Source organism: Poeciliopsis prolifica, unplaced genomic scaffold (assembly GCF_027474105.1).
Source record: "Poeciliopsis prolifica strain line A6 unplaced genomic scaffold, Auburn_PproV2 SCAFFOLD006, whole genome shotgun sequence".
NCBI classification, from domain to species: Eukaryota; Metazoa; Chordata; class Actinopteri; order Cyprinodontiformes; family Poeciliidae; genus Poeciliopsis; species Poeciliopsis prolifica.
This window is the reverse complement of record NW_026562381.1, coordinates 19,027,206-19,052,480: the sequence shown is the minus strand read 5'-3', so window position 1 is coordinate 19,052,480 and position 25,275 is coordinate 19,027,206. Positions and strand designations below refer to the sequence as shown.

At 43.5% G+C, this 25,275-nt stretch overlaps 1 protein-coding gene across 1 annotated transcript; it reads left to right on the top strand.

The window, feature by feature from the left end:
* Positions 1-14,115: 14,115 nt before the first annotated feature.
* On the top strand, positions 14,116-24,712 carry LOC129360630 (uncharacterized). The gene is made up of 4 exons (XM_055030956.1): positions 14,116-14,552; positions 15,563-15,745; positions 22,288-22,452; positions 24,573-24,712. The coding sequence occupies exons 1-4, from the start codon at positions 14,303-14,305 to the stop codon at positions 24,710-24,712; spliced, it is 738 nt and encodes a 245-aa protein (XP_054886931.1). The 5' UTR covers positions 14,116-14,302.
* Positions 24,713-25,275: the final 563 nt, after the last annotated feature.

Here is a 25,275-nt window from a genome sequence, read left to right as displayed (position 1 = left end):
ATTCCCCGGCTGGAGTTTTTCGGCTCGGCGTCAAATCCCCGCCGTCCTCACGGATTCTCCAGATCTCATTACAGTCAATGAGGCGGCAAAGACTTTCAGATCAAAGGAAACCAGTTGGGGAGGGGCGTGGGCCGGCCATGTTGCTGAAGCTTCAGAGAGCAGGACGTCCAAGTTCCAGTTACCAGGAAGGAAAACATGGAAAATATTCACCTGAAAACCTGCAGAACCAGAACATCTCAGCTGTGGTTCTGGTCCAACTCCACTCTCTGTCGAGGCTTCAGTTCCTTGAGGTTACGCTCATGGCAGAGGCCTGGACTTTGACTAGACCATGGCAATTCTGTTGCCTCTGTAGTTTCCTGTTTCAGATTGAATGTTTATCCCGGACCCCGGGTTCTGGACCCGGGGTTCTGGACCCCGGGTTCTGGACCCCGGGTTCTGGACCCCGGGTTCTGGACCCCGGGTCTGGACCCGGTTCTGGACCCCGGGTTCTGGACCCGGGTTCTGGACCCGGGTTCTGGACCCAGAGCTAATGCCGTCAGCTTCCTGTTTCCTGCCGAGCCTCAGGTCGTTCCTGAATTGAAGGTATAAGAAGCTGAAGCCTCGTTTTGTTACATCACAGATCCTCTGACTGACGGCTCCACCAATCAGCTGGCAGGGAGGTGGTGAACTTTGACCCCCTGCAGGTGACCTTTCATCAAGTTAAACTGAGAAAGTTTAGTTTAAATCTCCCAGCAGGAGAAAAGCTCGGTCACCTCAATAACTGCTGCAGAGATGTGAGTGTGTGTGTCAGTGTGTGTCAGTGTGTGTGTCAGTGTGTGTCAGTGTGTGTCAGTGTGTGTGTTAGTGTGTGTGTCAGTGTGTGTGTCAGTGTGTGTGCGGTCGCTCAGCTGGGATGCATCCTGAGCACAGTTTCATGGCTGGATGCCAGGCTGCTGGGATGGTGTGTGTTTAGTGTGTGTTTAGTGTGTGTTTAGTGTGTGTTTAGTGTGTGTTTAGTGTGTGTGTGGAGGTCTGACCTTGGGCTGTACAACCAGTTAACACTCAGTGTGTCAGACATGAACACCCCTCCAGTGTGTGTGTTAGTGTGTGTGTTAGTGTGTGTGTGTGTGTGTTAGTGTGTGTGTGTGCTTTAGTGTGTGTGTGTGTTAGTGTGTGTGTTAGTGTGTGTGTGTGCGTTAGTGTGGTGTGTGTGTGTGTGTGTGTGTTAGTGTGTGTGTGTGCGTTAGTGTGTGTGTGTGTTAGTGTTTCTGTGTGTGTGTTAGTGTGTGTGTGTGTGCGTTAGTGTGTGTGTGTGCGTTAGTGTGTGTGTGTTAGTGTGTGTGTTAGTGTGTGTGTGTGTGTGTGTGCGTTAGTGTGTGTGTTAGTGTGTGTGTGTGCGTTAGTGTGTGTGTGTGTGTGTTCCTGCTCTTTTGTTGAGCTTTGTTTCAGCCCCCCCCTCCCCCTCCGCTCCTTGGAGGAGGAAGAGGAGGAGGAGGAGTAAAAGTTGAGCTGTGTCTCCCCCAGCTCTCCGTCCCACCCGCCCAGCACTCAGCATCTGCTCAGAGGATGAATAAATGAAGCGCTCCTCCCCCCTGACTGACAGAGGCCCGTCTTAATTGTGGCTGAAAGCGGCTTTTCTCCCCGCTAATTAGCAGATTGCGGCGCTAAATGATTCAGAAAGCCGGGGCTGCGGCGGCCGCCGCTCATCATCTCTTATTCAGGCAGCGAGCGGCGCGTTGTGAGAACAGCAGCGCCCGAGGTAAATTAATTTACTCCAATTAGCAGCCGCTGTCAGCACGCATCACCGTCCCGCTTCTTTAAAAAGTAATGCTCTGGTTTTGTCCTGCGGTTCGGTTACATCTGATGTTCGCTGGAGGGGAACGGAGCAAACAGCCCAGGAAGGCACCAGCGGGAGGAAGAGGAAGAGGCTCCTCTTCATCCTGAGTTCAGGTTCAACTCAGACATAAAAATGAACTTTTCTTTGCTCGCCTTGGACACGGCGCGCTGATGTCACTGTCTGTACAGTGACATCATTTGACCCCCAGATGGTTATCTGGGGGTCAAAGTTCAGTAAATAACATAGCAGTGCAGTTCAAGCACTCGGCATACTGAGGTGAGCAGAGTTGCAACCAAAGCAGCACATCAAATCAGATTAAAGCATGAAGTTCATGTTCACCACGTTGGGTTTGAGCAGTAGGAAGAATCAGAACCACCAGAACCATCAGAACCATCAGAACCATCAGAACCACCACAACCATCAGAACCATCAGAACCATCAGAACCACCACAACCATCAGAACCATCAGAACCACCAGAACCATCAGAACCATCAGAACCATCAGAACCATCAGAACCACCAGAACCATCAGAACCACCAGAACCACCAGAACCATCAGAACCATCAGAACCACCAGAACCATCAGAACCATCAGAACCATCAGAACCATCAGAACCATCAGAACCACCACAACCATCAGAACCATCAGAACCATCAGAACCATCAGAACCACCAGAACCATCAGAACCACCAGAACCATCAGAACCATCAGAACCATCAGAACCATCACAACCATCAGAACCATCAGAACCATCAGAACCACCAGAACCACCACAACCATCAGAACCATCAGAACCATCAGAACCATCAGAACCACCAGAACCATCAGAACCACCAGAACCATCAGAACCATCAGAACCATCACAACCATCAGAACCATCAGAACCATCAGAACCACCAGAACCATCAGAACCACCAGAACCACCAGAACCATCAGAACCATCAGAACCATCAGAACCACCAGAACCACCAGAACCATCAGAACCACCAGAACCACCAGAACCACCAGAACCATCAGAACCATCAGAACCACCAGAACCACCACAACCATCAGAACCATCAGAACCACCAGAACCATCAGAACCACCAGAACCATCAGAACCACCAGAACCATCAGAACCATCAGAACCATCAGAACCACCACAACCATCAGAACCATCAGAACCATCAGAACCACCAGAACCATCAGAACCACCAGAACCATCAGAACCACCAGAACCACCAGAACCATCAGAACCACCAGAACCATCAGAACCATCAGAACCATCAGAACCACCAGAACCACCAGAACCATCAGAACCATCAGAACCACCAGAACCATCAGAACCACCACAACCATCAGAACCATCAGAACCATCAGAACCACCAGAACCACCACAACCATCAGAACCATCAGAACCACCAGAACCATCAGAACCACCAGAACCATCAGAACCACCAGAACCATCAGAACCATCAGAACCACCAGAACCATCAGAACCACCAGAACCATCAGAACCATCAGAACCACCAGAACCATCAGAACCATCAGAACCACCAGAACCACCAGAACCATCAGAACCATCAGAACCACCAGAACCATCAGAACCATCAGAACCACCACAACCATCAGAACCATCAGAACCACCAGAACCACCACAACCATCAGAACCATCAGAACCATCAGAACCACCACAACCATCAGAACCATCAGAACCACCAGAACCACCAGAACCACCAGAACCATCAGAACCATCAGAGCCTTTGGGGCGCAGAGTTTATTTTATCCTGATTGTCTCACAAACATGGATTCAATGATTTTATTCCTCAGGCTGCAAATTAACCAAATAATCTTTTCTTCACTTTGAACCTGTGAGTTCAAAGGACAGAAGATGTAACTGTGAGTTTGGACCGGGCCGTTACCAGAACTGTGGAGTAAAATGTGGATTAGTGATGAGTGTCCTGACCTTCCTAGTGAAGGAAGGAGAATTTATTCAAAAGTATTTTTGATGCTCAGAGGATAAAGTTACAGTAAAAAAACAACTGCAGTCGTTTAGGTTGTCAGAAGGCAGAACACAAATATGAACACGAATTGTCAACTAACGATTGACAAAACAATTTTGACACAATAGTGGAAAACAAAATGGCTGACAACGAACACAACAAGCATGAAGCCTGTGGTTCATCACTGAGGCCCTTCGCCGTCCAGGGAGCCAAAGAAAATAATATTTATACAGCATAACTGAATTTTGACCTTGCAGTGTTAATATGTGTTCACTGCATATAAACACGGCAAGGTTAGAACATAATATAACAAGGAATGCTTAAATAACTGCAAATCAAACTAAAGTGAAAATCAACTTATGATGAGGTATGGACTAACTGTTGACTAAGTAACCAGCTAACCAACTAATTGACTAATCAACTAACTGACTAATTAACTGACTGACAGACTGACTAGCTAACTAACTAACCAACTAACTAACTAATTGATTAACTAATCAACTAACTGACTAGCTAACTAACCAACTAACTAACCGACTAACTGACTGACTAGCTAACTAACCAACTAACTAACTGACTAACTAACTGCCTGATTGACTAGCTAACTAACTCACTAACTGACTAACTAACTAATCGACTAACTGACTGACTAGCTAACTAACTTACCAACTAACTAACCAACTAGCAAACTAACTAACTAATCGACTAACTGACTAACTAACTGACTAACTAGCTAACTAACTAATCAACTAACTAACTAACTTACTAATCGTCTAACTAACTGACTAGCTAACTAACTAACCAACTAACTAACTAATTGACTAACTGACTGACTAGCTAACTAACTAACCAACTAACTAATTGACTAACTGACTAACTAACTGACTGACTAGCTAACTAAATAACCAACTAACTAATTGACTAACTAACTGACTGACTAACTAACTGACTGATTGACTAGCTAACTAACTCACTAACTGACTAACTAACTAATCGACTAACTGACTGACTAGCTAACTAACTTACCAACTAACTAACCAACTAGCAAACTAACTAACTAATCGACTAACTGACTAACTAACTGACTAACTAGCTAACTAACTAATCAACTAACTAACTAACTAACTAATCGTCTAACTAACTGACTAAGTAACTAACTGACTAGCTAACTAACTAACCAACTAACTAACTAATTGACTAACTGACTGACTAGCTAACTAACTAACCAACTAACTAACTAATTGACTAACTGACTGACTAGCTAACTAACTAACCAACTAACTAATTGACTAACTGACTAACTAACTGACTGACTAGCTAACTAAATAACCAACTAACTAATTGACTAACTAACTGACTGACTAACTGACTGACTAGCTAACTAACTAACTAACTAACTAACCCTACTCAGCCTCTCATAAGAGGACATATTCATTTCAGGGTTTCTCCCAGTGAACCTGCTCAGCCCAGTTTTCCTCCATGTTTTTATATTTGACAGGAAATGGAAACATTACTGGAAAAGATCTTTAAACCACAAAAACAACTAATCAAAAAATACAATTAAAATGAACATCAATTATTTGCACTTCTTTTTGATCCACATTAAGGCAGCGGCTCCTTGGGGCCCCCAGGGGTCAGGGGCCGTAAATGATCATATTTCAACACAGAAACATAAATGTAACATTTTCTTATTGATCAATGCTGATAAATTTGATTTCATGGTTCCAGGATACATAGATTAAAAGATTTAAATTGTTTAACATTTAAATGTAAGACTAACCGACTGGTGACCTGACCTGATGACCTGGTGACCTGACCTGGTGACCTGACCTGGTGACCTGACCTGGTGACCTGACCTGATGACCTGACCTGATGACCTGACCTGTTGACCTGACCTGTTGACCTGACCTGATGACCTGACCTGATGACCTGGTGACCTGACCTGGTGACCTGACCTGGTGACCTGACCTGTTGACCTGACCTGTTGACCTGACCTGTTGACCTGACCTGATGACCTGACCTGATGACCTGGTGACCTGACCTGGTGACCTGACCTGGTGACCTGACCTGTTGACCTGACCTGATGACCTGACCTGATGACCTGGTGACCTGACCTGGTGACCTGACCTGATGACCTGACCTGATGACCTGACCTGATGACCTGACCTGATGACCTGACCTGTTGACCTGACCTGTTGACCTGACCTGTTGACCTGACCTGATGACCTGACCTGATGACCTGGTGACCTGACCTGGTGACCTGACCTGGTGACCTGACCTGTTGACCTGACCTGATGACCTGACCTGATGACCTGGTGACCTGACCTGGTGACCTGACCTGGTGACCTGACCTGATGACCTGACCTGATGACCTGACCTGATGACCTGACCTGATGACCTGACCTGTTGACCTGACCTGTTGACCTGACCTGTTGACCTGACCTGTTGACCTGACCTGATGACCTGACCTGATGACCTGGTGACCTGACCTGGTGACCTGACCTGGTGACCTGACCTGGTGACCTGACCTGGTGACCTGACCTGATGACCTGACCTGTTGACCTGACCTGTTGACCTGACCTGTTGACCTGACCTGTTGACCTGACCTGATGACCTGACCTGATGACCTGGTGACCTGACCTGGTGACCTGACCTGGTGACCTGACCTGGTGACCTGACCTGGTGACCTGACCTGATGACCTGACCTGTTGACCTGACCTGTTGACCTGACCTGTTGACCTGACCTGTTGACCTGACCTGATGACCTGACCTGATGACCTGACCTGATGACCTGACCTGATGACCTGACCTGATGACCTGACCTGGTGACCCCGCCTCTCGCCTGAAACGTTTGCTGGAGAGGAACCAGCAGCTCCTGATCCCAGTAGGGACAAGATGTTAGAAAATAGATGGATGATTTAAAGGAGCTGCACGTTCACTTTGTAAAAGATCAAAGAACAATATTCGATTGTTTTGTTTCCATAGCAACAATCGGGTGCTACTTTAATCTCCCAGATTAAATCCAACAGAAGCTGCTAGAGGTTCTGAGGTTTTAGCAGCAAGAGGGGCCCCACAGGGGCTGCCCCAGGCCTCATGCAGCTTTGGACCGGCCCTGCAGGATGAGCAACAGACAGAGATTTAATTTAATGCTGCTAATGTGGTTTAGCAGCTCTAACATTTCTGTCTCTTGCGTTTAATAAGAGCCACAGAAACTGTTCTGTGGCTCTTCATGGGAGTTTATGGGACGAGTTTCTCAGATCTCTGCGCTCATCAACTCTAAGTGGGCAAAACGTTTGCAAGGTTTGGAGCTTCATGTAACCGGAAAAATAATACTAAAAGTAAAATAACATAAAACCAGCGTTTTTTGTTCAGGAGAACTGAAAGCTCCTCAGTGGCTGAACCTGCATGATGAGGTTAGCGCTGGTTAGCTAACCGCTAACGCTCCGGCCAACCGGGAGCACATGAAGTTTACAGGGCAGACAGCGCCACCTGCTGGGCAGCGAGACGTAAACGCCTCACATAGTTCTTTGTTCCCAGATATAAATCAGCTCCTCAACACTTCTCTGAAAGCCACAAGTTATTCCTGCGGTTCACATAGAGCGGCACAACCAGAGCAACGCAGCGGTTGCTCTGGTTGCTCTGGTTGCTCTGGCCTGGATGCAACTTTCTCCACAGAAACACGATTCCTCACAGAGGGTTGATATCAATATCCATGCAGGTCAGCCTGTGTCCAGTTTGGAGGAGCGCGACCCCACAGAGGTCAACCTGAGAGATCAAGCTGCTGCAGCGCTGAGGCAACGCGTTGAGGCAACACATTGAGGCAATGCGCTGAGGCAACGCATTGAGGCAACGCATTGAGGCAACACATTGAGGCAACGCATTGAGGCAACACGTTGAGGCAACACATTGAGGCAACGCATTGAGGCAACACATTGAGGCAACACATTGAGGCAACACGTTGAGGCAACACGTTGAGGCAACACGTTGAGGCAACACATTGAGGCAACGCGTTGAGGCAACGCATTGAGGCAACGCATTGAGGCAACGCATTGAGGCAACACATTGAGGCAACACATTGAGGCAACACGTTGAGGCAACACGTTGAGGCAACACATTGAGGCAACACATTGAGGCAACACGTTGAGGCAACACATTGAGGCAACACGTTGAGGCAACACGTTGAGGCAACACATTGAGGCAACGCATTGAGGCAACACATTGAGGCAACACGTTGAGGCAACACATTGAGGCAACACGTTGAGGCAACGCATTGAGGCAACACGTTGAGGCAACACGTTGAGGCAACACATTGAGGCAACACGTTGAGGCAACACGTTGAGGCAACACGTTGAGGCAACACATTGAGGCAACGCATTGAGGCAACGCATTGAGGCAACACATTGAGGCAATGCATTGAGGCAACACGTTGAGGCAACACGTTGAGGCAACACGTTGAGGCAACACGTTGAGGCAACGCATTGAGGCAACGCATTGAGGCAACACATTGAGGCAACACGTTGAGGCAACGCATTGAGGCAACACATTGAGGCAACACGTTGAGGCAACACATTGAGGCAACACGTTGAGGCAACGCATTGAGGCAACACGTTGAGGCAACGCATTGAGGCAATGCATTGAGGCAACACATTGAGGCAACACGTTGAGGCAACGCATTGAGGCAACACGTTGAGGCAACACATTGAGGCAACACATTGAGGCAACGCATTGAGGCAACGCATTGAGGCAACACATTGAGGCAACACGTTGAGGCAACGCATTGAGGCAACACGTTGAGGCAACACATTGAGGCAACACGTTGAGGCAACGCATTGAGGCAACACATTGAGGCAACACGTTGAGGCAATGCGCTGAGGCAACACATTGAGGCAACGCATTGAGGCAACACGTTGAGGCAACACATTGAGGCAATGCGCTGAGGCAACACGTTGAGGCAACACATTGAGGCAACACATTGAGGCAACGTGTTGAGGCACCAACGCTGTGGTTGGTGCATTCTGTCAGGTTTAAACCTCTAACATTAGTAAAACACTACCTGGAAAGAAAGACAGAACACATCAGTTAAGTTTTACTTGCGAGGAGAACGGACAGAGATGTGCTTCAGTCACAATCTCCTATCGCTCTGAAGCACATTTGTCCGCTCTTCTCCTTTTATTGTTTTCAGGATCCCTAATCATAAGGACGCTGTAGCTCTAAAAGGCGTTGGGTAAACAATTCATCACACAGCTACAGTGCTAGTTCTCATTTCCTAACTAAGTATTAGATACAAATACAAAGACCAGGAAAATACAATGCCCCTGGGATCGATCTGCATTTCTTATCTTTGAAGCAACGAGTCTGTCACCTGAGATGGCGACATCCAGCCTGACAGGAAGAATGGGTCGTTTACATACAACCCAAAGTCTCAGGAACTGAACTTTACGACCCCAGAGACAACAAACAACTGTAACCTCAGGAGATGCAAAGACAGTACCTTGAGAATGTGTATTGTGTTTTTCACTCCTTCTATGCAACACAATTATCTTGTAGGTGATAATCTCGTTCTGGACACATTAAACAGAATAAGTAGTCAATCTTCACAGTAACAGTTTTACAGCATTCCAGAAACTCAACAAAACAGAAACATTCTTAATCCTATAATGAGATTAACTTAAAGGAAAATATAAAGTAAAGATACATTATAAAGATCAATGAGAATAACAAATATTTGATTAATTATATCAATTTCTCTAACACATTCTGCCAGTGAAACTCTCACATTGCACATTAGCAACACACACACTTTTCAATCTGGCTTAAAGAAAATAAAATTAAGCAATTTTTCTCTTTTAATTATTATTTTCTGGAAAACAAAAGCTTAGCCTGGCGGGGGGCTGGTCAAGCATGGCGGGCCGCCAGGCTTGTACTTTGGAAAACCCTGCATTTTTCAGCCATTATGTTCTCTGCAAATAACAGTCATATTCTATTACTCTTTTATAAATGTAATATAATTATTTTGGAGCACCAAACTAATTATTTGGTTCTGAGTTAGTTAAATGTGTTTAGCTAGCTCAGAGCTAAATGTCAACATCCAAATTCACCTGTCAGTAACTGGACATGGACCACCACAATAAAAGCTTGGTCTTCTGTTCTTCTTTATAAACTTCAACATTCAAATCGCCTCATGTCTTCATCGTAGTTTTTCCCTTTTCTAGTCCAACATTTTGTCCTAAACAAAGTCTGAGTCGTTATTAAAGGCTTTTGTTGTGGCCATTTTAATTTTGTAAATTGTAATTTCAACCAACTTTTTCTTTGGGCAATAAGAATGCACTTAGGTTGGTGAAGAACCAAAATATGAATAATTTTGTGTTGGTAACAGTTAGCCTCTTTTTGTTTGCCAAATGTCCGGCGGAATGATGGAAGATTTCTGTAAAATGATTTTTGTTGACCACTTTTTGAACTTGAAACACCAGATTAAGTTAACTTTAATTTTACACTAAGATCCTAGGGATTTTTTGGGGGGGGGTTTTGTCTATATTTTTTCAAACAATCAAAGTGAATGCAAGACCCAAAGCACCTGTTGCATTCCAAGGCCTTGTTGGAAATGTTTGGTTTTGAAACCCAGAAGCTCTGGAGATGTTAAGGACAGATCTGCAGCAGCAGAGATGAATGAGCTTCAAACTCGCCAGCATATGACCAAGCTTTTATTTTGATAGTTCATTTCTGCTTATTGGCAAGTGCATTTGCACATTAGTTGACCATTATTTTGTGAACTACATGGTCAGCTAGCTCAGATTTACACTAATCCACCCATCAGAACGTGGTTTACACGTCCGTCGGACAATGGAGTCACTTAGTCTCTGAGTGAACTTTAATCTGAGTGAACCTTAATCTCTGAGTGAACATTAATCTCTTAATGATAATCTCTGAGTGAACTTTAATCTCTGAGTGAACATTAATCTCTTAATGATAATCTCTGAGTGAACTTTAATCTCTTAATAATAATCTCTGAGTGAACTTTAATCTCTGAATGATAATCTCTGAGTGAATGTTAACCTTGCTAACAGCAGACTAGCAGCTGCTTTGATTTGTCGCTGTTTCATGTAATAAAGTTGTGCAGCTGCAGCGTTCAGCATCACTCGCAGCTGCGGCTGCTCGCTCAGGTTCGGCCTGAAACGTAGAGATGACCCAGATGTTGAGTCTTCAGCGTGTGTGAAGTGCGGCTCTTCACGGCTCAGGATGGATGTGCTTCTTCTGCGGCGCCGCCGTCCAGATGCTTCATCATTAAATGCGCCACTGCCGGATCGCAGCAGAACCGCTGAGACTCCAGAGACGACAGCTGCTCCTGCAGAGACAATTAATTAAACGGGAGGGGAAACCCGGAGGGGATCTGGTTCTGATATGGCGGACCCGTCTGTCTTCCAGAAACCGGCCCGTTTCAGCTAGACTCAGACCTGAAACCGCGCTGGAGCGGTGAAGGCCCGGTCGGTCCATATTTAGTGGTAAATGAGCAGAGGCTGGTTGGGAATCAAACCCACAGCCTCTGATTCAAAGATGGTTTCTCCTCCAGACACCTGGAGATGATTCATCTCAGGAGTTTCAACCAGATTCTGCTCCTCCACCAAAACTGCAAAAAAGGAATTTAAAACAATGAAACTAAAAGCAGCTTTTCCCTCCGGTGATGAATTCTTTAATTTAATAAAACTAGAAAACATGGCCGGGCCCGTCAGTGGGGAGCCTGCATGCTGTCTCCATGCCTGCGTGGGTTTTCTCTGGGTACTCCTCCCTCAGTCACTGTCATGCCTGAGGTGACGTGGAGGATGAAGTGAACTGAGGGAGCAGGAATATTTTGAACGGAAAGCGGAGGTTTGTTTCTTCCTGTAGGCAGTTGAACATGTTTCCTAAATGAGATTTAAAACCACAACAATTGAACATTAATGTTAATTTGCTGTGATGAATAAATGATGTTGGAAAAAGACATGAAATAAATCAAGACTGGAACACTTCACACCATGATGATCCATTTCACTCACATTTCAATGTTCAACTCTGTAGGGTTCCTGGAGACCCTTTAAGACCTACCGTACGATGGGATAAACGAAGGGACCTACCGTACGATGAGATAAACGAAGGGAAGACCTACCGTACGATGGGATAAACGAAGGAAAGACCTACCGTACGATGAGATAAACGAAGGGAAGACCTACCGTACGATGAGATAAACGAAGGGAAGACCTACCGTACGATGAGATAAACGAAGGGAAGACCTACCGTACGATGGGATAAACGAAGGAAAGACCTACCGTACGATGAGATAAACGAAGGGAAGACCTACCGTACGATGAGATAAACGAAGGGAAGACCTACCGTACGATGAGATAAACGAAGGGAAGACCTACCGTACGATGGGATAAACGAAGGGAAGACCTACCGTACGATGAGATAAACGAAGGAAAGACCTACCGTACGATGAGATAAACGAAGGGAAGACCTACCGTACGATGAGATAAACGAAGGGAAGACCTACCGTACGATGAGATAAACGAAGGGAAGACCTACCGTACGATGAGATAAACGAAGGGAAGACCTACCGTACGATGAGATAAACGAAGGGAAGACCTACCGTACGATGAGATAAACGAAGGGAAGACCTACCGTACGATGAGATAAACGAAGGGAAGACCTACCGTACTCTAGGGTGTTGACTTCTTTTCATGTTAATTTTTTTTTAAGATGTTGGTGAAAGTTTAAATTTGACACCAAATGTCAGTGTGGCTTTATGGCTCGATGGCTCATTAGTCCTTTGAAATGAGGGTGACTCTGTTCAGCTCCATGAAAACGTTTTCTAGCTGAGGTAAAATTCAAATTATTGTTGTTTTTAAGAAAAGTGCCCATAAAGCCTGGAGGAGCTTCTGTCAGAACATCCACAGCCATGAATCTTTCATGAACCGAGACTCCACTGATAGCACCGCTTTTCAGTCAAATTTATTTATGAGCACTTTCAAAACAACACGTTGACCAAACAGCCGAGGATGACAAAGAGCTCAAAGACCTCCAAGAAGCAGAGAAATGAGTAGCGATGTGGAAAACACGCATCATTCCACTCAAAGTTTTCCTGAAGGTTTTAAAGGACTCTCTGTTCTGATCTTGGTTCTGGTTCTGCAGCGCCTGGCCTCCTGTTCTTTCTGAAGTTGTTTACAAAAGCTGAACTTTTACTTATACTTGTAATTTGAATACAAACAATTATTTATAAAAATTCCCACCAAAGTGGAAATTTGAGAAAACTGAATTTGTGTTTGCGATGTGGTCCTGTGCATTAAAGCCTGCAACAAATAATGCGGCGATATTTTCTGTCTCGCTGCGACATCGCCTCGTTTGTTAGCTTCATATTCTAATGCGATGCTTAAACACAGTTCAACCCACATAGCAAACTCCTGCCGCCATGCTTCAGTCCTTTCAGGACTGAAGCATTGTGGTTGTTTTTAAGCAATCTGATTGGCTGACAGACTTTAGCTCGGCGCTACACTGCCCCCTATGGGTCGGCATGTGGCTCATGGGGGTGAAAACTTTTCTGACATTGATTCTGTGTGTGTGATATTGTTAAGACCTTGTGGCAGAGATAATGGTTTAATATAGACCTGGCTTTGTTTATGTTCCACATTAGGACCATTCTGAATAATATTTAAAAGAAACTTAAATATTGGCTTTGTCTGCAGGCTCTTGGTTTGGAGTCAGTGACTGAAAACTGTCAGACAGGAGGGACAGCGGACATGCTGGACAGAGGACGAAGATGAAACCTGCCAGGTTCTGAGGAAGATGAGAGAAGCTGGCAGACAGCAGCTGACAGGAGAAATTTATGTCTCATTAAAAATAGACAGAAAACATCCCAGATCCTCGTGATGGCTCACAGGATTCACTTGGTGTTGAATTTTGATTTATTAAGATCCTGTTCAATTCAAAACGTTTTCATTTCCTCTCAACTTTCTGCTCATAAACTGATTACCTTTTAGTTATATTTAAAGAGGGACTTTTTACTTCAACAGTTTACTATGAGTAAAATGTTATCAGACTAACTGGACTTTGACTCAACTACATTATGTTTGTACAGTTTCTCTCTCTGCAGAACCTCATCAGACCCGGTCTTCTCCTGTTCCGATGAGGTTCTGGCCCGATTCTGCTGAGGTTCTGGTTCGGCCCGCCGCCCACAGAGCCTCCATCAGGTGAAACTAATGAGTCGTTAAGCTAGCTTGTGCGGCTAATTCTCCTGAAACGTGTGGGAGTTTTTAATATGTGCAGAAGAAGAACATGGCGTCCTGGGACCCGTTTGGCTTTTCATCAATCTGCCGTTTCCTTTTTTCTCTGCTTGTTGTTTCTCTCCTCGCCCACGCCGTCCAGAGATCCAGAACAAAGCGTCCTCGTTGTTGGGAGCGGCGCTCTCACAGGAAACCTGGACTGCTGGATGTTTTCCATTAAAAGCTCTGGGAATATTATGAAAGCTCTTCTGTAATGAGCAGCAGAGTTCAGTCCCTGGCTGCCGATGCTGTTGGAGTCGCAGAGAGGAGGCAGAAACCGCTTTCAGGAACATCAGGGCAGCTGCCTGGCAGAACCTTCTGCTGGTCTCTGGTTCTGCAGAACCCGACCGAGCCCAATGCTCAGACAGATGGAGAACGGCTTAACGGGGCCCCTGAATTCACCTTCCTGTTTCTCCTCCCCAACAGAGATGGAGTAGAATCCATACAAAATGGCTTCCATCCAGGTGTGTGTGTGTGTGTGGGTGTATGCGCGTTTGTTTATAATACTTTATGGGGACCAATTGCCCCTTGTGGAACCGAAGCCTGAAGGCCCCACAAGGGGAAACGCTGTTTTGGGTCCGGGGTCAGATTTAGGACTAAGGTGTGAACTGAGTTTTGGTTTGGAGTTAGGATGAAAGTTCGGTTGTAGAAATGAAGGGAAGTCTTCTGGGAGCATTTTCAAGATGGCGAGTTAAATCCATAACCGGTCCTGGTCAACGACAAGAAAAACTCCACTAAGCTTGATAAGGAGATTCAGTTCTTCTTCAAAATGATGTATAATGCGTGGAGTTAGAAAGAGACCTGGGGATGCTGCTGGCATGATGCAGGCCTAGGACCACAGTAAGGAATGCGAGCTAATGGCTGCTAGGGTTATCCAGAATCAATGCAACAATATCAAAGAAATGCAAAAGGTCATCATTGCTATGAAAAATGACATCAAGCGAGACCTGAACAGCTTTAAGAGTGAAATGAATAAGAAACTGGAGGAAGTCAGTTCGGACATCCGAAACCAAGCTGCTAGGCTAACGGAAGTGGAACAACGAGCTGGAGACGGTGAATATGGACCTGAGAGACTCTTTGTCTAACTGCCTCAAACAACAACGTTACTGATTAGAAGGAAGATCCCGACGCAATAACATCCGCATTTACGGCATTAAGGAAGCCGAAGGTAACCCCATGCATACATTCATTGAAAACTTTCTGAAATAGCAGCTCTCCATCAGCCAAGATCTGCAGATTCAACGATCGCATCGTTCCCTGGGGCCTAAACCTCGAGATGAAGCAATTTCAAGATCCATACTCGTCAACTTTTACAGATACGACATAAAAGAGAAAATCCTAAAAGCGTGGGGACAGAAGGTATTATGATGGCAAATTGATCTACAGACCGAGATAAACAATAAGCTTAAAGAATACAAAAACATCAAAAAGATTCTCAAAGAGGAGAAAATACGTTTCCAAACACCTTACCCAGCTAAGATGAGGATTCACCGGGACGACGGACCACACCTGTACCCGAGGGCTTCAGAAGCTCCGGCCGACATGAGGAGGAGAAGATACCGGGTCGACACGCCACCATCTGCCGCCCAAACCGAGAACCAGCAGCTATCCAGAAATAAAGGGGCACCTCGCTCTCCAAACGAGGATTTCAGCAAGAGCAAGTATAAAATAGCTTTCCTGATGTTTATCCTCAATTCTTATGTAAGTAATAATAGTATATCATAGAGGATCTGAATCCCACACGGTAATTCTTTCTCAGTCCTAATATTTCATGGGACCCATTGAAGGCAATTATGAGAGGCAACTTTATATCACCAAGTACTGCTATTAAGAAAGCTTCAACTAAACAAACTGGAGACTAAATTAAAACAAGTGGAGAACATGCAAATCAAAAATCAACTTGATTATACCAACGCACAAATCCAGGAGACAAGGAGCAAAATTTTGGATATACATAAAAGAGAGGAAGAAAAAATATATAAATTCCTGAAATAATCGTTTTATGAAGCTGGGCTACTGGCAAGAAGAATTAGTAAAAAACTAATGATCCAGTCAATTTGTTCCATAATTGATCACAGACAGGAATAGTAGAAACAGTTTGGATGGTATTGACAAAGCTTTTCAAACATATTATAAAGCTTTGTATGCACAACAAGAACAAAGCAAAATAGATGTTAAAAGATTTCTCAAGTCATTGGACTTGCCAACAATTGGAGAATGTCAGAACAAAAGTTTAACTGAGAACATCACTGAAAAGGAGCTGATAAAGACGATAAAAAAGAAATTATAAAATAATAAAAATACCCGGTCCTGATGGTCTTCCAGGCAAATGGTAGAAGATATTTAAAGAAGAACTATCCTCTGTATTATTAAAATCATTAAATTGGACATTAGGAAAAATGACTGCCATCATGGTCTGAAGCAATTACAATGCTAATACAAAAAGAAAGAGGAAAAACAAAATATTATGCAGCTCATATAGACCGATTTCCATCCTTAACCAAGATTATAAACTATATGCATCTATCTTGTCCAATAGGTTGAAGGCGTCTGTCTCAGATCTGATTGACGGGGACCGAACCGGGTTTGTCTCTGGCCGACAAACTCAGGATAATACAAGACGCTCGCTTCACATAATTCAGAATATTCAGACAAAAATCATACAGCAGTAATGATGAGCTTGGATGCAGAAAAGGCTTTCGATTGTGTCAGTTGGGAGTTCTTATCTCTAGTTTTGGAACGATTTGGTTTTTCACATACCATAATCAACCTGATAAAAACATGATACGCGTCACCCACAGCTTGGATCCAGATAAATGGCTGCTTGACAGACACAGTAAAGCTGGAGATCCACTTCATATAGAGCCTCTCGCCAGCCAATTAGGGAGAACAATGATATTCACAGTATAAAATAGCACTATATGCTGATGACATCCTTCTCTATCTCTCGAGCCTGGAGCAATTCATCCTGGCCGATTTAAAGTTACTAGACACATGTAGCACCTACTGAGGATACAGACTTAATATGAAAAAAAACACAGATTATGTGTTTAACTATTATTCATCGGTAGTGCTTAAAGATAAAATCCCTATTGACTGGTCTAAGAAAACAATCAAATACTTGGGTATATGGTTGACTTGCCTTCTGATTGATTTGTACAAAAAACTTTGAAACTGTACACAGGAGAATTAAACAAGACCTCACACAGTGGTCTGAATGTATAATTGACTTTAATTCAAGAATTGACGTAATTAAGAACCCCTCATTCTCAGTTTTGTGAGTGGGACAAATTGATATCTCGTTTTATCTGGAAGGGACAGAAACCCAGAATTAGATAGAGTACTCTTACAATTAGGAAAGAAAAAGGGGGGTTGTCACTCCTTCATGATTATCACCTTGCAGCTCAACTCAAAGCAGTAGTACAGTGGTGTGACCATGCTAACGAGGCTGGATGGAACAGATTAGAAAGCAAGTGTGGAAACATCCCAATACAAGCTCTGATTGGGGATTGGAAACTTGCAGCAGCATGCAAAAAAATTAGACTCCCGAGTGTCATTTACCCTTTTGACCTGGTTTGAAGTGGTTAAGGAATTAAACTTAGGTAACCAAATGTGAATTCTCAGATTTCATTCATTCATTCATTTATTTAATTTATTTTATTTTGGTAAACTGTCCACATCACCAGAAACAACAAAGAAATAATGATAAACAATAAATAACCCACAATTTACCAAAAAAGGAAGAGGCTGAAGCAAAGCTTATTCTTGCCTACCCTATTTTTTTTTTACCCTGTAACCTACCAGGATATTTTCACAATACATATATAAATCTAAATGATAGCGTAAGATTTTATCATTTTACATCTTAAAGCTCTTTTAAAGTTTACTAAAAAAGAACATAACTTAAATTAATCATTCAGTTCGTTCCACAATTTCCCACCAATAACTGAAACACATCAAGACTTTATCATTCAAATATAAACAAACCTCGCAAATTATATTTATTCTCTCTTTACTTAAATAATTTCTGAATACCTGAAGGGAGACTTTTGTTCAATGCTTTAAACATTACTTCCACTATTGTTATATAGACAATATCTTTAAATTTGAAAATATTACTTTGACTAAAAAGTTTATCCGTTGGTTCCCGATATCCCACTTTATTAATAAGCCTTACAGCTTTTTTTTTTGCAGCTTAACTAATATTTCAATAATTGTTTTGGTTTCATTTCCCCAGATTTCTGAGCAATAAGACAAATAAGGCAAAACCAAAGAAGAATAAATAATATGCAAGCCTTTAGCATTTATTAAATATTTTATTTTAAACAATATTCTAATAGTTGTTGCAACTTTGTTTCTACTATATTGTATATGAGGCTTCCAGCTAAATTTATTGTCTATAATGATTCCTAAATATTTTGTCTCATAGACTCTTTCAATTCCAACTCCATTTATGCAAAACTGTACATTATTATAAACCCGATTACCAGAGAACAGCATAAATTTAGTTTTTCCTTCATTTAACGACAATTTATTATAGTCAAACCTTGTTTTCAACTCTAGTAGTTCTTTTTGTACTATTTTAATTATTTCATTCATATTTTTTCCCGAAAAAAATAAATTTGTATCATCCGCAAACATTATAAACTTTAAAATACTAGATACTGCAAAAATATCGTTTAAATAAAGTATAAATAATTGGGTCCAAGAACTGATCCTTGAGGAAGGCCACATGTTACTTTGTCTGTTTGTTAATTTGTACATATTAATGGGCGACCTTTGACTCAGATTTCACCCCTAACCAATTAGACTCCAGTTTTAGAAACTGGTCACAGAAAGGAATCACCGCTTATTGCAGGACACTGGACAAAAATACACCACCAAGTTTACACACGCTACAACAAAAATATGATTTAGAAAAAGGGGACTTCTTTAGATATTTGCAATTTAAGACACATTTTTTTCAAACATATTAAAAGACAGCATCTCAGAGTCTAACGAGATAATTCAATTGGTTTCACAAGCTTACTCCAAACCTGGCAAAATCACATTTCCAAACTTTATCAGGGATTGTTGAGATCCAAAGGAATGTCAACAGACGATGTTAGGAACAGATGGTGTGAGTTCACACCAATAGCTGTGAACCGTAATGTTTCTGTAGATCACCAAGAAACATTGGTGATCTAATGTTACAGAAACCCAAATGCTTCTGGGTGATGGATGGAGAGGATGCAGGGACACAGAGGCAAATCACTCCCATGTTTTCTGGTCCTGCATAAAGATCAAGACTCATTGGAAGGATGTTTTGGAGAAGATTGAATTAATTTGGGGTCTTAAACTTCAACAGCCTAGCATGTTATCGCTGCTCGGAGCCGTTCCTGAGCGTCTGAACATGAGTGACAAACATTTATTAAAAATCTTCGGTGCTACAGCCAAAACATTGATCACTTGGTAATGGCTTCAACCTGATCCACCAACACTAAAGAACTGGCTGGAACTGGTGGAAGAAACCCACAAAACGGAAACGTTAACGTTCCTGCTGAGGCTGCAATCGGACCTTTACATACAGAGACGGAGCGAATGGACTAGACTTCTAGAGAAACAACTGAATCATTTATTCTGTCACTAGATGCTGCTCAAAAACTGGAAAGTAAATCTGATGTTTTCAGCCTGTATCTGTTCATCTGTCAGAATGTCAGTAATTTCCTTGTCAACAGTTTTGCTCCGTTTTGTTTCTGTATGTGATTGATAAATAAAACAATCAATAAACATAAAGTAAAAAAAAGGAAAGAAATGAATGGAAGTCAATGGAAAGTCCCCACAAAGATAGAAATCCCAACATGTGTGTCTCAGTGTGTCAGTGTGTGTTATTGTGTGTCTCAGTGTGTGTGTGTGTGTGTGTGTGTGTCTCAGTGTGTGTCTCAGTGTGTGTTATTGTGTGTCTCAGTGTGTGTGTGTGTCTCAGTGTGTGTTATTGTGTGTCTCAGTGTGTGTGTGTGTCTCAGTGTGTGTGTGTGTCTCAGTGTGTGTTATTGTGTGTCTCAGTGTGTGTCAGTGTGTGTCTCAGTGTGTGTGTGTGTCTCAGTGTGTGTTATTGTGTGTCTCTGTGTGTGTGTGTCTCAGTGTGTGTTATTGTGTGTCTCAGTGTGTGTTATTGTGTGTCTCAGTGTGTGTTATTGTGTGTCTCAGTGTGTGTTATTGTGTGTCTCAGTGTGTGTGTGTGTCTCAGTGTGTGTTATTGTGTGTCTCAGTGTGTGTGTGTGTCTCAGTGTGTGTTATTGTGTGTCTCAGTGTGTGTGTGTGTCTCAGTGTGTGTTATTGTGTGTCTCAGTGTGTGTGTGTGTCTCAGTGTGTGTGTGTGTCTCAGTGTGTGTGTGTGTCTCAGTGTGTGTTATTGTGTGTCTCAGTGTGTGTGTGTGTGTCTCAGTGTGTGTGTGTGTCTCAGTGTGTGTGTGTGTCTCAGTGTGTGTTATTGTGTGTCTCAGTGTGTGTGTGTGTCTCAGTGTGTGTTATTGTGTGTCTCAGTGTGTGTGTGTGTCTCAGTGTGTGTTATTGTGTGTCTCAGTGTGTGTGTGTGTCTCAGTGTGTGTTATTGTGTGTCTCAGTGTGTGTGTGTGTCTCAGTGTGTGTTATTGTGTGTCTCAGTGTGTGTGTGTGTCTCAGTGTGTGTTATTGTGTGTCTCAGTGTGTGTGTGTGTCTCAGTGTGTGTGTGTGTCTCAGTGTGTGTGTGTCTCAGTGTGTGTTATTGTGTGTCTCAGTGTGTGTGTGTGTGTCTCAGTGTGTGTGTCTCAGTGTGTGTTATTGTGTGTCTCAGTGTGTGTGTGTGTCTCAGTGTGTGTGTGTGTCTCAGTGTGTGTGTGTGTCTCAGTGTGTGTGTGTGTCTCAGTGTGTGTTATTGTGTGTCTCAGTGTGTGTGTGTGTCAGTGTGTGTGTGTGTGTCTCAGTGTGTGTTATTGTGTGTCTCAGTGTGTGTCAGTGTGTGTCTCAGTGTGTGTGTGTGTGTCTCAGTGTGTGTTATTGTGTGTCTCAGTGTGTGTTATTGTGTGTCTCAGTGTGTGTGTGTGTCTCAGTGTGTGTGTGTGTCTCAGTGTGTGTTATTGTGTGTCTCAGTGTGTGTGTGTGTCTCAGTGTGTGTTATTGTGTGTCTCAGTGTGTGTGTGTGTCTCAGTGTGTGTTATTGTGTGTCTCAGTGTGTGTGTGTGTCTCAGTGTGTGTTATTGTGTGTCTCAGTGTGTGTGTGTGTCTCAGTGTGTGTTATTGTGTGTGTCCCTCTGAAACATCTGGAGGAACAATCTGCTGTAAAAAGCTGCAGCCTGTTTCTGCTCAAACACGCCGTTACATGGCTTCCTGCTCCGACACACACACACACACACACACACACACACACACACACATGCTGTCGGAGTAAAGCGCCGTTTCTCCTTCATCGTCTCTGCTCCTCATAAACGTTTCAGCCTTGATCTCTGTTGGGAAATTAAGTGGCAGGAAAAACTCAGCTGGTTCTGCAGCTGAACCCGCCCGAACCTCCAGAACTCAATTCTAGAAAACATCAAACTGTTTTAATCTGAATCCCAACATCAGAACCAGCAGGTCCCAGGATTTATCCTGGATGAAGCAAAACTGGAGTTTATAATAATCTGGGATTGATCCCAGATTATTATAAACTCCCATGATCCTCTGCTGCTCCCTTAAACCGCACCTTTAAATCCGTCCACCGTCTCACTCGCTTCTACGCTGTGGAGCCGCCGGTACATCACAGAACCAAGATGGCCGTCGGTGTTGGACAGGGTCAGGCAGGACCAGGTTGGATGAACCTGGTTTTGTTGTGGGTCCATCAGAACTGGGTTCAGAACTCAGCAAAATGGCTGAAAACCAGAAGAGTGGAGGTGCTGAGTGGCCTAGTCAAAGTCTGAAGCCCAGCCTGAATGAATGTTATGGCAGGAACAGAACCGGCTCTGTTGGGTCATAACCGGTTCCAGTCCTAATTCTGGTCTTGGTTCCGGTCCGATGTTCATCTTTGGGTCTTAATGATATTTCAGGCTGAAACAGGAAGTTAAAGTTTGATGAGGAGGAAATGAGCGGAACGCTGCGACAAAAGCTGCATCCATTATGCAGGATCTGCCATGTTGGACTGACATCATCAGAGGAGGAAGAGCCGCCATCATCATCATCATGTCGTTTGTCCTTCGTCCCCTCAGGATGCCAGAGACATGGAAGTGACCTGTGGATCACAGGAAGTGACCTGTGGATCACAGGAAGTGACCTGTGGATCACAAGAAGTGACCTGTGGATCACAGGAAGTGACCTGTGGATCACAGGAAGTGACCTGTGGATCACAAGAAGTGACCTGTGGATCACAGGAAGTGACCTGTGGATCACAGGAAGTGACCTGTGGATCACAGGAAGTGACCTGTGGATCACAGGAAGTGACCTGTGGATCACAGGAAGTGACCTGTGGATCACAGGAAGTGCATACAAGCCCTCAACAAGGTAATAACGACCCTGAAAACATGGAGGAGCAGAACCGGTTCCTTTAAACCGGTTCTGCTGCAGTGGCCCGCAGCATAACTCCTCCATTGGATTCACAGCCAGACGAATTGATCCAGGACGGATCCCCACGGTCCGGATAGAACCTGACCGCCGGTTCTGGTCCAAATTAACGTTACGATTCCATCAGAACCGGCAGCAGAGTCCAAATAAACCGGAGGGAAGAAACCGCCCTGCATCACCTGCCGCAGCCCACCAGGTGAGCAGTTTGGAGAATTATCTGTCTTGTTTTTACTATATTTAAGGTCAATAAAAGATCAGAACATAAATGGTTAGATTCCTATTTAAGGTTGCAAACATGAAAGACTTTGAAACACAAAGTATTTTTATTGCTCAGACACAACATGAGCATTTTCTGAAGATACTCAGTTTCACATTCCTCAGTTAAAAATCACGTCCATCATGTTGCCTTCATGTGGTTTGATGTTTCATCTTGAATCTAAATGCTTCCATTGTTTCTCATCTTGTTTCCCTCATTGTGAGATAATAAAACATGTTATATGATATCCTATTATTGTGAAATGGCTACATATCAGTTATTAACTGGTTATCAATGATTAATTGTTGAGGACATAAAACCAATAAACCTGAAGAAAACAATAGTGGTATGTATGTCTGCATTGGTCTAAAACTAACAACATAATTAAGTTTTGTCTGTAATTTACATAACTATTCCAGTTATTCATAATTCTGCATGTCTGGATGGTAAAAATTGTTTGCATATATAAAGCAACATGTCAGTTTGAAAGAATCCCTTCTGTGTAACTTCCACATCAGTAACTCTGTCATCTCTCTACGTTTATGTGCCTCAAGCTGTAACATCTGGTTTGTTCTCCAGAAGAAGAGGAACATGGCCGACATGATGGAGAACCACCAGGAGAACCACAGAACAACAACTGGATCTCCTTCAGCAGCGACCAGCTGATGGCAGAGCTGCATGGAGTCCAGGCAGACCAGAAAATAAAAGTCAACAAAGTCTCTTTTTTATATTCTCTCCACACATTATTGGACAAACTGCAGTTTGTTTGGCATCGAGGTCCTAATACAATCCTCCCAAAATGGGAGGAGCTTTAGACCGAGAGAAAATAACATGATATAAATATGTCACTGACAGTATTAATACATTATTCAGCAAACCAAACATTTTGACATTATTGTCAGGGTTGCTATTGACAAGAACCCAAAATACAAATCACGTCTGTTCATTTCTACTTTATACAACATGGTTCTGTCCACTGGCTGTCCAGCTGACTGCCTGCAGGATCTTCAGTGTAACAGTCAGAAAATGTGTCCAAAACCTGGAACTTTAATTAGTGATGAGTCTGAGTTTGAAGTTTTAACTCTAGATACCAAAATGTGAAAACATGAAGGTTTGATTAAAACTAGAAGCAGTCAGATTGGAAGGAATGCAGCTTTATTCGTTCTCAGTGTAACTCGATCAGATGAATCATAATAAAACATATTGGAGTTAAAAACACCAGATCATTAATTAATGCACTTCAACTCTGGAAGAACATTTTGAAATGATAAAAGTTACATCAGCACATTGAGCTCATGTGATTCCTGCTGCAGAAAGGTGAAGGTCTCTGGACGTCCTGAAGGTGAAACACCAGGAGGACAGACGAGACGCTGCAGGACGAACCAGGAAGCTCTGCAGTTTACCCACATCTGAAAACACATTAGGAATGAATTCGGACACTATGAAGCTGTTTGCAACACCCTGACTGACATTAATGCATTTATATTCGGCACTATTACAAGTTTTATAGTAGTTTAATACAAAGAACATCGTTAGCTCACCTGCACCGTCTGAGCCACCTGCTTTCCTCCTGCAAGGCAGAGATCAGCTGCCGCGCATTTTCTTCAAGTCTCAGAAAAATCACAATCAGCCTATGAAACAGTAGCTCAGCTTTTTCTTCTTCTTCTTTTGTCTCAGAAAAACAACAACTGGCGTTCGGTCGCATGGTAACGAAGGACATGGCGCCTGCAGGCGGGGCGCCATACCCCCCACCGCCAGCGGGCGGCACCCTGCCGCAGAGCCGAGTCGGCCGGGGGAAACGAGGCAACGAAGGTTAGACTCTCGTAGCCCCGCCCACTATCTTAGCCCCGCCCACCTGGTCCTGCCTGCAGCACAGCTCTGATATCAACACTTGGAACCGCTGAACCTTCACACATCACAACTCTAAGATACATTTAAAATAAAATCATTTCTCATTCATCCTGCAGTTTATGATACCATAAAGTAAAAAATATAAAGATAATTTATTAAACAAGATTATTAATATGATGACTGTCTGTCTGTCCTCATCGAAGTAGAAACGGTCCAGTTAAAGTAGGACGATTTGAATTAAAACAACATGAAGGACATCTCCTCCTCCTGCAGCGCGGCTGAGCCGTCGGCATTCCGGCCTCACTCAGGAAATTCCCGGCTGATTCTGGAAGATTATTTCTGATGTGAAATGAAACTCGTCCAGTCAGGGACAGATGGGACGTCCAGAAAGACGTTTTTAAATCCAACATTATGTTAACTTTCTGCTCTGCGTGATAAAATACGTCAGAAACAGGAAATGTTCAGGTTAGAGTGAAATATGTTCAGAACATTTCCAGCTGTAATTCTGCTCCAGTTTTAAGAATAAAAA